General features: G+C 52.0%; 1 protein-coding gene across 1 annotated transcript in view; it reads left to right on the forward strand.

Moving 5' to 3' along the window:
* Window positions 1-415: 415 nt before the first annotated feature.
* KY (kyphoscoliosis peptidase) overlaps window positions 416-15,421 on the forward strand; it is a gene marked incomplete at its 5' end in the record, with an annotated part of 40,972 nt that continues 25,966 nt past the window's right edge. The window contains 3 exons of the mRNA XM_081105507.1: window positions 416-551; window positions 3,646-3,708; window positions 7,640-7,702. Coding sequence (XP_080961633.1) covers window positions 416-551; window positions 3,646-3,708; window positions 7,640-7,702 — 262 coding nt within the window. The remainder of the gene's footprint in view (window positions 552-3,645; window positions 3,709-7,639; window positions 7,703-15,421) is intronic.

The raw sequence follows: 15,421 nt of genomic DNA on the forward strand, positions 1-15,421 counted from the left end.
GGTCTGCTTCAGGACCTCTTGGGGAACCCCCCACCCCGAGATGGCAGGAATGAGGTGCACCAGCCACACAGAAGACAGTCCTGGCTTCAGGGCCAAGTGCTTACAGCGGCAGGCAGGGGCGCAGAGCGGGAGGCTCTGGGGCCAGTGGCCTCGGTGCAGGTCTGGGCTCAACTGGGGATTTCCTTTCAAAGGTGACTTAGACCCGCTACATTAGGGGAGCGCCCTCCCGGGCGGGCCTAATGGCGTGTTTGGCAGAGTCAGCGAAACGCAGCGCGCAGCGGCTAGGCGGCGGGGGAGCGCCCTCTCCCGCGCCCTCGCCATCTCCCGCGCCGGGCAGCAGCGCGCACGGGGCCATTTGCAGCGCAGGCAGCCTTACGAGCGGCCGCGGCGCGCCGGCGGGGAGCGAGGTGGCACCATGGAGCTGAAGAAGGACGGCAACACCGTGTCCATCGACATGCTGCTGATCGTTCACTCGGAGAAACGGCGCGCCGCGCAGGGCACGCACTCGGACCGGCAGGCGGACCCGGGCGCGCCGCCGCAGCGCAGAGGAGGTAACGCGCGCCCGGCCGACCCCCAGAGGTCCTAGCACCTCGGCCTCTTCACCCCAGGGTCCGCCCGCCGTGGGGACGCCCCTCACGCCCCCAAATGAGCACAGCGACACGACCCTCTCCCCATGGCTGCCTGCGCCTCCAAGCTGTGGCTCTGGCGTCCCTTGGCAACGCGCAGCCCCGTGATTGCCCTGAGTTGACTCCTGTGCAGGCCTGCGGTGCTTCCGTCAACCCAGGCAGCCAGTTTCCTCCAACCACTCTCTGAAAGGTGCGGGTCAGGGTTGGAAGATGCCCGGGAAGAAGGGGCCCAGAGCCTCAGGCCTGAATCCTGGGTGGCCAGAGCCTGCTCCCCATTGCACATGCAGGGAGCAAGGATCCCAGGGAAACCTGGGTGCTGAGTCAGACGTGAAGATGGGAATCTCCCTTGGTGCCCTTGCACAACTTGCAGCCTCGGTTTCCCTTTCTTAAGCCCTCTCCCCCTCCTCCACAGAAGGCATACGCGGTGTAAAGGGCACACAGACGTGGATAGGGTTAGGCTTGGAATCCGCTGTCCCCACCTTACCTACTAATTTTCCTTTTCTTCGGACTTTCTGGCCAAGTGTAGACGGTAAAATAAAGTGATTGTTTATAAAGCGATTGTGGGAGGCAGGTCCTGAGCCGCTGTATTCTCACAGCATGAAGGGGGCACAGACACATAATAATTGTTAACGAAGCCCCTCCGATGTCTGGGAACCTCTGGGAGGAAGGCCCCAGGAACCCTGGCGGAGAGGTGTGCGCATGCACTGGGCTGCCTGTGCACCAGTGCTTTGAGAGGGATGCCTGACGGTCGCGGCAAAATGGCTTCTGCCTCCTGCCTCCCCTCCAGCTCCAGAGCTCCTTGGAGTCTGCCCAGCTCTTCTGTCCTCAGAGCCCCTTTGCACAGTGAACGTCCACCTTCCACCATCTGCGTTGAAGCAATGACACCATGGATGGCTTTGCCCCCACCAGCCACACAGGCTGGAGCTGTCCCATAGCTCCTGGAGATCCCTTGGGGAGGCAAGCAGGGGGGCAGGGGGCATAGATTCTGGAGAGCTGAGAATGTTAACAGGTACTCCAGTCTCGGGAGCAATTTGGGGGCCAACAGTTGTTTGGGTGGATTGGTTCTTTATTTCTCAGAGCTGCCCCTAGAAGAAGGGAAAATGCCCACCCGGGATATCTGCAATGAGGAAACGGGCAGAGGCCGCCAGCTTTCTGATACCAGAAGGCCTCCCGCAGGGTGTGGCACAGCCAGAGGGCCCCCACGAGGCCCAGCTCTGGGCCAGCCCATGAGTCCCTAGCTCCTCTCCCACTCTGATCACGTCTCCTAAAGGCTCTGTCACTAGAACAAAAGGGTGAAGCCCCAGAAGTGCAAGGATCAGGACTGCTCCGGAAGGTGTCAAACGCCTACCACCAACCCTGCAGGACTCCAGACCGGTGCGCTCGACACTCACGGCTGTGACTCGGGGAAAAAAGACCCTGCTTGTGAGCCCTTTCTGCTGATATTTTTCTCCAAATATTTTCCTAACAGATGTTTCTCCCAGACCCTATGTCAGTGGAGAGACCTGTGTCTCATATTCAGTCAGACAGTTCTGCACCGGAGCAGAGAAGAGGGGGCGTGCACAGCCTGTGAGGCCTGCTGGGCAGTGGTGTTGTCCAGGAGACCCCTGGCTAAGCCAGCTTGCAAGCCCATGCAGCCTAAGAAGGAGAAATGCTGAGCAAGTCTAGCTTGTTCCAAGGCCTCCTGTTGGTGCACAGACCCAGAACTCACCCATGCCCAATTCCAGGAGTCTCCTCCCAGCTCCAGGTCCTCTGCTCTGCAAAGGATGGCCTGAGCTCAGATACTGTCACCATGCAGAGGACTGACTGAAGATGTGACTTAAGGGCCTTTCAGCTGTGTCCTTGTGGCAAAAAATAGTCAGGGGGACAGGAGGCAAGGAGTGTGGCACCAGGAATTTGGGCTGTAAGGCCAACAGGTGCTCTCTCCTCTTTCCTCTAGGGCCCTAGCATTTTCCCAGCCATGACTTCCACTCTAAGGCTTAGAGCAGTGCTTCTCAAAACCATGCCTGGAGGCCCTGGAGTCCACTCGGACATTCCTGTGGCTGTGGACAAGGTGGCCTAAAGCTGTTTTCACCAAGACTGAAGGAGCTTCAAAGTTTTAAATTTTAGCCCCAAAGCTGATGTGACGTATGCATTCCTCTCCAAAGGTGTGCTGCTGAGGTTTCCAGGCGGTAGGTCCCAGACACTGACTGTGCAGGGCTCTGCAGGAGGAGGGACTGGGGAGCCTTAGAGCGGTGGAAAGGGCTGGAGGACCAGGCTTGAGGCTGAACTTCCAGGAACAGCCTCATGAGCTGCTCTGGTGAGGAGACCTCCGCTGCCACCAAGGGTCCCTAGGTGCTCTTTTCGCACCAGGAACTTGATTTTATTGCAGCTGTTCCCACTGCCAGAACATATGCCAGTTCTGTGCCAGGAACTTGACCTTGCAGCCACCACTTCCAACTGTCACCGGAGGTAGAGAAAGCTTCCATTCTCTTTCCTGTTGCCTCACCAGGTCCCAAGATGGAATTGGACACAGGTGCCACTGACGGGCCAAGCCTAGGCCACACATGTCCATGCTCTAGCTGCAAGGGAGGCTGGGAGAGCAGGCTACTATCACTTTCAGTTTCCATAGGGATAGGCAATCTTTGCCCACTCCCATCCCACATCAAGACTCTAAAAGTGGGAGACTTACCACATACAGAAATAGGCAGGCAAAATGGCAAATGTCTTTGACAACAATCCTCCCATATTTATGCAGTGGAGATGTGGGAGTGAAAAAGGGCCTCTCTGTTGCGATGATTCTGATAACCAGCCCTTCCCCCATTGGAAACTACTGTTTTAATATTTTTTAAATGTTTAAAATATGAATGGTTGCGTTCATGCTCCTACGTGTATCTCCATCCTGGGCAGCCTCCCTCAGATCCTGGGAGAGCCACATTCCACCAGCCCCACGTTAATCCAGATGCGTACACAGCTAGCACATCATTTGCTGGTCTGGGTCTCGGCACCACAGAGAGCCTCATGCCAGTGCTTTATTTCACAGGACTCCAAGGCGGCGGAAACGGAATACAGAAATGGCAGAAAATAGAAGGAAACGGCCTGTATGGTAAATTCTCCCTTTTCATTTATTTTTTTTCTTTTTAGTTTCTGGACTTCAACTCGTTTTGAAATGACTGGACACATTGGGTCTCATTTGTCTGAAGACTGGCTCTAGTCACCTAACCACTCAGAAGTGGCTGCTTGTAACTCAGCCAGGCATCTGGGGCCACTGTGACCCTGGAAAGTTTTCCCTGGCATCAGGTCCCCTGATTTCCTGGAGGCTGGATGGGGGCAATGCCATACGTTTTTGTACCCATGTGTTCACGGGTGTCGTTTGGGATGTAAGGTAGGTGTGTTCCCACAGAGGTGGGGCTGCTCATGTCCTGCAGGGCATCCATCTTTGGGACTTTTTTTCTGAATAGAGGGGACAGCGTCCTGCCTGGAGGCCTGGGAGATGCCAGTGGCTACCTGCTGGCCCGGGACCCAGAGGACCATAAAATCTGAGAGAAGCCAGCTTCCAAAGCCTCCTCTGTCTAGTGCCAGGTGCCTGTCGTCCTGCAAGCCCCAGATCTGGGGATTCTATGCATGGACCAGCTCTACTAAGCCCTATTCTGTGCCCGTCAGAGATTCATTAGCCCAGCCTCCAGGAGCAAACATCAGTGTAACTTTGTTGGGGTGTGTGAGAATTCTAATAAGAGTCAGACCACCACTTGAAACTCCAATAGGGGGCTCAGTCAGAGCCCAGAACAGATGACTGACTGATCAAATGCCAGTGAGAAGGAACCACCCTCTATGACCTTCCACCAATGGGGAAACAGAACCCCAAATGAACAAGACCAAACAGCTCTGCTTTGCCATCCTTCTGACAGTAACAAAAGGAAAGGATGAGGTTCTAAAGGTAAATTCACTCATTCATTTCCTCAGTAAAGGTCTACAGTGCTTACTCTGTGACAGATGGGATTGTAATTGTTGGGGATGAAACAGTAGACAATACAGTCAAGAACCTCTGCCCTCACGGGGCTACATTAAAATGATTGTAATCATAACGTCATTTATGAGTCTCAATGTCCTGGAGGTGAAGAGTGTGCCTTTGTCCTCTGCCCTGTGCATGGGGATGAATCATTCTCATGACATGCACTTCTAGAGACCACCCGCTGAGTCCCAGCTGATGGGCGTGCATGGGTGAGGTGGCTTCCTTAAACTTGCTGTGGGGCCATCCGATGGGAGATGCATCTGCTGCCACAGCTCTACTGAAGCAGACACCGAAGTTAACAAAACTATGCTGCAGGCTTGTGAGAATTAAGATAAAACTCAGACCTCCAGAGACCTGTTGGCCATAGAAACACATAGCCCATGCAGGCCTGTGTGCCGGGCCACTGTGCCCACGGGCAAGTGGGCAATCGGGCCGCAGTGGTTTGTTGCAGCCCTCTCACCTTGCCTGGGTTGTCTGAAATTCATCCTATGTCTTCTCTGGCATGTTATTACATCAGGAGAGCATTGAATTATATTGAATTCATCCTCTTTTTACCATCTTTGGGGTTCCTAATTTGGGGGAAGTTTAGTGGGAAATACAACAAAACACAAAGGGACACGGTAACTTTTACAAGACTCTTCTAAAAGGTCTTAGCAGAATGTGTCATCCAAAAAAGAGGATCATTAAAGTAGTTCTTGCAAAAACTAAGAGTTTCAGGCACATGCAGGGCCGAAGAGGCCTCGAACCCAGACCACTCCTCCAATATATGTAATTTAAAGTAAAATTTTATTTATTTTTTAAATGACACACTTGCATGCATGTGGAAGTTAAAGGTATGGCTTTTTTCTGTTTTCTGATGGTGAGATTCTGGGTACATAGCTGCCTTGCTGGTGCGCAAGGCACCCAGCCCTGGTACCAGCAGGCCCTCCCGCCCAGCCCTGGGAACTGGATGGCGTGCTCAGCTGAGAAGGAAACAGCTGATGGCTTGTGCTGGTGGAGTGTGCACGAATGTGGCTGAACCTGGGACTGATCCAGGAGGGCACATGTGCCCCCTTTTGCTGCTCTGTGCACTCCTTGGGCTGGGGTGTTGGCAGGGTGAGGGGAGCTTAGAGGGCTCCAAACTTTTCCAAGCAGCTGGTGTATAGGGCCAAGCCACCCCCACCCCCCAGCTTGCCCAGCAACGGGCTTCCCCTGCTGTGATTGGCTGCTTTCCTTGGTCCTGGCTGAAGTCTGCCTAGCAGCACAGGGACTGACGCCCCACAGCTACAGGGAAACCAATTGTGCAGCCCTGACTATAAATACCCCACAACAGCTATGCCAGCTAATCGCCTCCTTGAGGATTCCCTTCCCAGATCCTGTTTCCTCCCTCGGCCAGCCGAAATACAGCCAGCTGTGCCCGTAGGAGGTGGCCTCCCTGTCCCCTAGCCTGAGTCTGGCCTGGAGCTGGCCCTCAGCTGATCAACCTATCATGGCCCGGGGGGCTCAGGGTCCTGGCTGACCTGCTTACAGAAGGCTGGAGCCAGCAGGGTTCTCCAGGGCAAGACGCTGCCAGGTGGATCGAAAGCCCCGCCCAGCTCAGGGCCCCACCACCCACCATGACTGGCTTCTGCTTGGACCCAGGCGTGGGAGCTCTGAGCAGCAGATCTGGTTGGGTGCACGAGGGACGCATCTGAATGGAACTTGGTCAGGCCAGTGCCCCAGAGTCAGGCTTGTTTCCAGACCCAGAAACTGGACCCAGTGGTCACTTCCAGTGGCGGGCCTGACAGCCTTTCTGCAGACCAGTGGAGGCCAGGGGAGAAGATGGCTGGCCAAGGTGGTAGCAGTGGGTCTCATCAGGTATCATCATCGTCACCTCCCCAGCTGCCACAACCCTGGCCTTCCCAGCTCCTTCCCCCACCTCTCTGAAGCGGAAATTCAAGGGCAACCTCAGTAAGACCAGGCCACCTCAGCATCTGTAAAGGGAGAGATGTAGGAAAGGTGGTGCTTCCCCAGGAAGCCTGTGGGCTCCTCCTCATCGCCTATGGCAGGAGCGGGGCATCTCCTCTCTGACCCCACTAGACCCCGAGGACAGCTCTGTCCCGAGGACATAAACATTACTAGCACATGTAGAGCGCTTTCACATAGTGGGCACCTTGCAAATGTTTGTGCAGCTGAACCAAACTGCAAATCACCCCAACTCCTGGGCTGGAGTAAGAGGCAGGCTACCCCATTCTTCTCAGAGGGAGGCAGGAGGTGGAGCTAGGAGCCCAGAGGCTTGGGGTCAGGCCCTAGGTCTGATGCTCCCTAGCTGCAGAGACTGGCAAAAGTTAACCAGTCCGAGCTGCTGGTCCCTCAGCTGTAAACTCAGGACAGGAACCTCTCAGCCTGCTCTACTAAACCGTGGGAATGTCAGGCATCCCCATGCGCTTTGAAGACTGTGCCCAGAGACACCAAAGTCTGAAGTCATGGTTACTTAACCCATGGAGGCATCCCCAGCTTCTTTTGAAGACTCTGTATTGGGTGGTGAGCACACAATACAACATATAGATGACATGTTATAGAATTGTGCACCGAGACCTACAGAATTCTATTAACCAATGTCACCCCAATAAATTCAATGAAAGTTTTTTTAAAGGAAAAGAATCGCATTAGTATCCTCAAAAAAGGCCAAAGAACCACATTCCCATAATAGTATAAAAATTTGGATATATATTTTTTGAAAACTATGAGGAACACTAAAAACCATGATTCCAATAGTCAAACGAAGCTAGTGGTAAAAGTACAAAAAAAAAAAAAAAAAAGAATGTGTGTTGGCACCTGCTGGGAGGTGTGAAGGTGTGTGCACAGGGCTTCCAGTCGTGTGCCTCTGCGTTCAGGTGTGTGACTGCTGATTCCCGCGTATGCACCTGTGTCCAGGCCAGGCCTGGGATGACCTGGGCCCCCACCAGCCTGCCTTTCTTGCAGACACGCAGCTCCCCGCTCTGCCCGGGGGAATCCCACTGTGGTCCCAGTGGTCACGGCAGGTTCCTCTGTCTTCCTTACATAGGAAACCTGGCAGAGAAGCAGCATCCTCAGCAGACCCAGGTCATCACTTCCTACGACAACCAAGGTAAGGAATTCGCCACGTCATGACCCCTTCTCCAGCTCCTGTGTGCCAGAGACGGCGGCTGTGGAGCTCAGACTGGGGAGCAGGTCCTCTCTGTCCCATGGATGTCGGAGCCCCCTTTCCCTCTTCTTACATCCCATGGGAAGCAGTGAGAGGCTGCATGGTATCATGGGATCGAGAAATAGACCTTGGGCCACAGAACCCACTGGTATCATCATCATCACCCTCCTTGCCATCGCCGTAGCTGTCATTTACTGAGTGCTAACCTTGTGCCAGGCACCCCGCCAAGCCATTTACATGATTGTTCTCATATAAGTTAAGCTTCACAACAATCCTCTTTGGTTGGTACTCCTACTATCCTCATTTTACAGATGAGTAAACTGAGACTTGGAAAGGTTGACATCTGTCCAAGATCAAATGGCCAGCAAGACTCAGAGCTGGGCAGTTGACCTGACCTCCCGCCAACCACCACCAAGTCCTGAGCTGTTAACCTTCAAAGCTCTGCTTTCACCACAGCCGCCCCCCCCCCCTCACCACCACCCCCACCAACCCCAACACCCATCTCCCCTGCTGGCTCATGTGGAGCAGGAGGGCTGCACCGCTGAGGCTGGAGGTGAGGCCGGGTTAGAGCTGCCACCCCTGCCTCAGCTTTCTGCTCTGCATTAAAGACTCAAGGCCTGGGCCTGAGAGTTCCCATAGGCCCAGCCCTAAGAGTTCATCACCAGTGCTCTCAGCACCGTTGTCCTAACCAGTAAGGAGATTATCTAACGACTTCGAGGGGGTAGTGGTGGCTCCCTGGAGGATTAGGGCCTCGGGGGACTGTCCCCTGAAACTTGTGCAGGAAGGACCTGGCCATGCGGGTTTCAGTACCCCTTTAGGCCAGAATTCCTGAGAATGAGGCTCCAGGACAGGGCCCAGGGCCTCTTGGCGGGCCCACCATGAACTGCCACCTGCCCTGAGCACCACAAGGACAAGCCTGGGCCTTACCGCTTCTCTGGACTGGCAGCACACAGCAGGCCACAGAACAAGAATAAGCAACACCTCACTAAAATGAGAATGGATTCGCGACCATTTGTCTTGCTTAGTTCTGGCCAAACCCCTTGATGGGGTCCTGGTGTTATCCCGTTTGCACAGGAGAAAGTTGAGGCTGGGGATGCTGCCATCCCAGAGCCTGGCTCTAAGGTCAGATCTCTGCACTGCACTGCCTCCCTGTGCCGCAGGCAGACAGGGGTGGGCTGGTCACCAGAGCTGTACCTGGCACTCTGGTTCGTGTGTGCCACTTGCATGCCACCTCCCAGCATTCAAGGCTTCCAAGGGGACAGGAAGAAGGGCAGCCTTGTCCTCCTATGAGGATTGGAGCCCTGTGTAGTAGACTGGTATGGATGGGCTGGGCAGGGTCCTGTGAGAGCCTGGGTCACAGAGAGAGGAGGGCTCCCCATCTTTAGGGGTGTAGCCAGAGTTCACACTGATACTGACCCATTCATTCCACAAAAAGCAGTTCCTGATGCAGGCACTGGGGATCCATCAGAGAAGGAAACAGACAGAGGCTCCTGTCCCCATGAAGCTGACACCCTAGTGAGAGAGACAGATGACCTAACGAAGGGACTCAGATAAGGCTGGAGGGGAATTTAAAGCAGGAAGGAGAATAGGGGGTGGGTGTATGTGCACATGGGTGTGTATTAGCCTCTTATGGCTGCTGTAACATATTATCACAAAGTCAGTGACTTAATACACATTCACTCTCTTAAATCGTTCCAGAGACCCCAAGTTTCAAATCCATCTCAAGAGCTAAAGTCCAAGTGTCGTCAGGCAGGTCATGGGGAGAACCTGTTCCTCCCCTCTTCAGCTTCTGGAGGCTGATGACACCCCTGGACTTGTAGCTGCATCGCTGTAACCGCTGCTTCCATTGTTACATTGCCTTTTATCCGTATCAGTACTTAAATCCCCCTCGGCCTCTGTTTTATGAGAATCCTGTGATTACACTGGGCCCACCCGCATACTCCCGGATAATCTTCCTAACCTGAGATCCTTCGCTTAATCACATCTGCACAGTCCCCTTTGGCGTATAAGGTGACATTCACAGGTTCCTGGAATTGGGACATGGATATCCTTAAGGGCTATTATGAAGCCTACCACAGGGGACGATTTAAAATAGAATAGTTGAAAAAAGACCTCCCTGAGAAGGTGACATTCAACTAAGGGAGGAGGTGAGGGAGCAAGCCATGCAGGTATCTGGGGAAGAGCTTCCAGCAGAGGAGCCTGGGTGTGAGGGTCTGGTGTGCTCAGGAAGCGGAGAGCAGGTCACCTTGTCTGAGGGGTGTGGGTCGGGTGGACACAGGGCAGACGCTGCAGGACCTGTGAGGCTACCCGCAGTATGCTGGCTTCTAATCTGAGTGCCGTTGGAAGCACTCGGTGTTAAACAGGAGAGCCGCCAAAGAGTAGAGAATAAACAGAAGTGGGCGAGGGTGGGTGCCAGAAGACCTGTAGATGGCAGCATGATGATCCAGGCAAGAGAGGCTTCCCCTGGGGTGGATTGGGGTGTAAGAGAAAGAGAGGAGTCAAGGTTTGGGAGCTGAGGATGGAGATGGAGGAGCCCAGGAGGCTACTTTTAGGGGAAGAACCTGAAAAATTCAGACTGGGCCTGGTTGAGGTTGGTGCCAATGCCAAGCAACCACATGCCTGCTATTTTGGATCGTAGTGACCAAGGACATCAGTATTCCATGTGCCACTCTCCTACTCATCCAATGAGCCTTGAGCCTTGTAAGCTCTGTTCTGGGAACCACATCAGCCCCCGTGCAGCTTCCTCGGCAGCTCTTTCTATGACAGTAACAGCAGGGCCCCAGGGGGACACTTGGTGTGGGCCAGTCAGTAACCTAAGCCCCTTTTGGGGGGGTCAACTCATTTAACCCCACAACCACCTTCTGTGTAGGTTATCACTCCCATTTTACAGATGGAAAAACTGAGACCAGAGAGATTTTAGTAACTTGCCTGAAGTTACACAGCTGGCACATGCCAGGCCTGGAAGTTAAACCCATGTCTGGGAGCTTCCAAAGCCAGTGGGCATAACTGCTCCACCACATGCCCCCTTCCATACAGGGCAGGGACCAATCTGGTGGGGATGATAGGGTGCAGCACCCCCTCCACTTTCCCGCCAAACAAGAAGTTCAAAATTTCAGTCCGAACTGTTCCTCAGAGTGGTCCAGCTTTCCCCCTCCTCCTCACCTTGTCATTCAGTGGAAGATTGGACACAATGGGTGACAAAAGATCATGGAAGGGGCTTCAGAAGATTAGTCTGTAACAGGTGTGAGGTTGAATGAGAAGAGCGTGCTTAATTCCTCCCCTAACTTCAGGCCTCGACAGTGACTCTTGGAGTCAGTTTTCTGTTGAGGCGTTTGTCCTTCAGGTCCTCTGCCCTTATCCCCTTGCAGACCCCCTGCCTTCTTTGATCATGCCTGCACTGGCGTCACACCGCCCTGTTCCCAGATCTGGGACTGCCCTAGGGCGCTCCGCTCTGCAGAAGGAATCGTCAATGGCCCTGTGTTTTCAAGAGCCCAGTGGAAGCCGGGTCAGTTAGGGCCACAGAGACGCCCTTCGTCACACACGCCGGCCGGGGCCCCGGTGACCTCACCCTGAGCTCTGGCATGCTCGGTTGTCATCTCATAACTAGAGCTGCTGAGTGGGGCTTTCATAGCGTGTCCAGCAGTACCCGGTGAGCATTCCACAGAGCCGGGCTCTCCCCATCACCATCCAGCAGGCTGCCCTCGGTGCCACAGCTCACCACGCCCTGCGCTAACGCTGACTGCTGCACTCTGGGGCAGAAACCACAGCAGGTCTCTTGACCACTTACCTCGCTAGAATCTGTTTGAGGGGTATTTTTCAGTCGCTTTAGCTGAGGTTTGCTGATGCTCCGCTACTGCAGGAAAATATCCCAAGGCAACGAATTCAGGTTGTAAACGTGGCAGCCAGTTACAGAAAGAGTTAATGAAGACCTTCAGTCAATAACGGCAGCTGTCTGAGATGTGTCCCTCATTTCCCACACATACCCCCGCGTGTACACACAGCCTCTGCTAACTGATCAATGCTTCAGGCAGCCACTTCCAATCAGAGTTAATGAACAACACGAAATCTGTTTGCCATCTCTGCATTAGTAATTCTGAGCAAATTAGGCCTTTAGACAAACCCTGATTCCAACCTGCCGAGACCTGGAGGGAAGCTGTCGTGTGGGAGGACTCTCCTGGCTGGGTGAGTGGCAGGCCGGAGCAGCGTGCCGGGGACATCTCCGCTCCTGAGAGGGGGAGGGAGAGGGAAGCGGAGCCAGTGGCAGCTGGAGAAGCCCGTGGGAGCCACTTCTTAGGCTCGCGGAAAACAATCATTTAGACACTTTCACTAGGACAGCCAGAGCTGCAGCTTCAGAAATGCTATTTGGGTGACAGCTGGTAGAAGTGGGGGGGATGTCATGAAAGAGCCAGCCAGGTGACCTCAAGTCCCTTTGGGTTTGGTTGTGACCGTTACGATTAGTGTCACGGTATCTGACTATACTTAGGGTTTAGAGCTCACCTTAAATTTTGTTCTAAATGATGTCCCACTCCTTATCATTGGAGATTGGTCAGATTAATTTTTTCCCTTAAATTAAAAATATTGTTTGATACAGGAATGCTGTAGTCTGCAACCAATTCCTACCTTTAGGAAGCATGGGGCTGTGCCGTGAATGCTGCTCACCTGGAGGCCACAAGCCCAGGCCCAGGCTCAGTTCCTGGAGCGGAGAGCCTCCGGAAGTGCCCTCACAGACCGGAAACGGGAGCTGGGATCGCTCCCACACAGAAGAGGCAGGCGGGGAGCTGTGCTGTTTGCTCAGAGGGTGCTGGTCAGCCGCACCACTTTGGGGAAGAGCCAGGAAATGGGACTCGGGAGAATGTTGGACATCGGCCCCTGGCCAAGAGGGGAGAGAGAAGAGGAAGTGCAGGAAGGAGAGATGAGAAATGGTGGTGCGTTCTGCCTGTGACTCCCTCAGACCCACTCTTTTCAGCTCAGCTCGCTCATTCTTTGACAGAGAGGTGGCTGAACTGGGAGAGGTGGGAAGTACCTGGACATGAGGAGAAGTTTGGGGAAGAGGCTGGTTGTTGAGCCCTAAACCATCAACCACGTTGTTCCGTTTGGCAGTTTCTCTAAGCTTTTGGAGATGGCTCTAGCCCAGCATTTCCAGATTGTTTTGACCAAGTAGCACTGAGTCGGGGGAGCTCTCTGCTGCGGGGCTTCTCAGAGCACTGTGCACTGGGGCCCGCAGAAGGGGAAGTGGTCATGTTCCTCAACCTTTGTTTGCACAAGGCATCGGGCAGTCAGATGAAGTTGGGCACCCCCTTTGGAGAAACACCTGGGAGTGCTTTGGGTGGGCGAGTGAGGAGGCAAAGGAGAACAGGCCCAGGCCTCACCCAGCTCGGGAGGGCACGAAGGGAGTCTTTGCTGCTGATGGCAATGCTGCCGGTTCGGTTACTAAGGCCAAATCTGAAGCATGCTTTTAACTCTGAAACGCTTAAAGTTGTAATTGTAACGCCATAGCTGATTGTCTTTGGAAGTGAATGGTCTAGAAACTACACTCAAAATGAATGTTAACCCCTTCAAAGTAATGCTCAGGAGGCCACGTGGTAGCTCTTTAAGTTGTCTGAGAATTACTCTCTTTGGCATGCTGAGCAAGTTTTGAGCTGCACAAGAAAGTCAGTATTGTTATTCTGTGAAAAATTATTGTATCACATTTAGCAGGCAACGGGTTAATAAAAAGAGCTCTGACAAAATTAGTAAGGAAAAAATAATATATCAGTTGGAAATGGCGCAATCCACAAAATAAGAATTTAAAATGGCAAATAAATATATGAAAAATACTATACTAAAAATTAAAGAAATACACAAAAACACTAGATGTCATTATTCATTAAAAAGTTCACCCTGGCCGGTTTGGCTCAGTGGATAGAGCGTCAGCCTGTGTACTGAAGGATCCAGATTCAATTCTAATCAAGAGCACGTAGCTCAGTTGCAGGCTTGATCCCCAGCCCCGGTCATGGTACAGAATACATGTGGGAGGCAAGCAGTTGATGTGTCTCTCTCACATCAGTGTTTCTCTCTCTGTCTCTCCCTCTCCCTTCCATTCTCTCTAAAAATTAATGGAAAAAATATATTTGGGTGAGGATTAACAAAATAATTGTTATTATCATTTTGTAAAAACAGTAAAAACCAAATGTCAGTGAGGGTAGTCGTAATTTATTTTTGCATTACAAAGCACTCCAAAACTCAGGGGCTTAAAACAGTAAGCATTTACCAGCTCACAAGCCTACAGTTTGGCTGGGCATTCTTGTCTGAGCCACACCCAGCTGAGCACAGGTCCTGGCTGGCTTGCTCATGTGTTGTGGTCCGCTGGAGGGTTGGCTGGAAACCTACTGGTCTAGGGTGGCCTCACCTGGGATGGCTGTGCTCTGCTCCATGTGGTCTCTCATCCTCTAGCCTGGGATGAGAGGAGGCTAGCCTGGCCTCATCCACATGGCAGTTGTGACTGGGATCCTAAGAATGAAAGCAGGAGCTGCAAAGTCTCTTGAGGCTGAGGCTCAGAGCTTAGACATCATCACTTCTGCCACATGTTAATTGGCCAAGCCAAGTCATTAGGCCAAACCAAAACACCTCTCCACCGGAGGAGTACAAAGTACTGTGGCCAGTGTTGCAATCAGACAGCAAGAATGAGCAAAACGGGCATTATCGTAAACTGATAAATTCATTCATGGGTAAAGCTTGCCAATATCTAACAAGAGCCTTAAACATCTTCACAGCTTTTGATCCAGGTTAAAGAATTTATTCAAAGGAACTGATTTGAAAAGTATGTAAAGAGGTATGTGTCAGAAGGTTCATCACATCACTGTTTATATTAGCAAAACATTTGGGAAAAGTTAATTATCCCATGAAAAGGGATTGGTTATATGGATTATAAACCATCTATTGAATAGAGTACTATGCAGCCATGTAAAATGATGACATATGACCGTATTCACTGACTTGTAAAGACTTAAGAAAGCAGATTACAAAAGGCATGTTTCCAACAATCCTACTTGGGATTTTCAATTTCTATTTTGTATCTTTCTTGATCACCCAGGTTTTTGTTTTGTTTTAATTCTGCTTGGGCTTTTTCTATCAGGTTGGGGTTTTTTAATTTTTATTTTATTTTAAATTATGAGTTTTAACATATGCATAGATTTATGTAACCATCAGCACAGCCAGACTACAGAGCAGTTCTGTCACCCCCAAAATTATTTTGTAAGACTCTTTGTAATCACATCTTCCCATCACTCCTAAGAGTTTCTTGTCATTATTGAAGAGTTGTTGTTTTTTTTAATCCTCACCTGAGGATATTTTTCCATTGATTTTTTTTTTTTTTTTTTTTTTTTTTTAGAGAGAGGGAAAGACAGAGATAAATATCGATGTGAAAGAAATACATTGCATGTGCCCCAACCAGGACCAGATACACACCCTTGACCTTAATTGAACTCGGGACCCTTTGGTCTGCAGGTCGACGCTCTATCCACTGAGCCAAACCAGCTAGAGCTGAAGAGTATTTCCAGCTTGGAGTGATTATGAATAGCTTCTGTAAACACTTGTACATAGGATTTTGTGTGAGCATAAATTTTCATATCTCTGGGATAAAAGCCCAGGAGTGCCGTAGTTGGGTCATATGTTAAGTATATG

Source organism: Myotis nattereri (assembly GCF_964212035.1).
Source record: "Myotis nattereri genome assembly, chromosome: 14".
Lineage (NCBI taxonomy): Eukaryota > Metazoa > Chordata > Mammalia > Chiroptera > Vespertilionidae > Myotis > Myotis nattereri.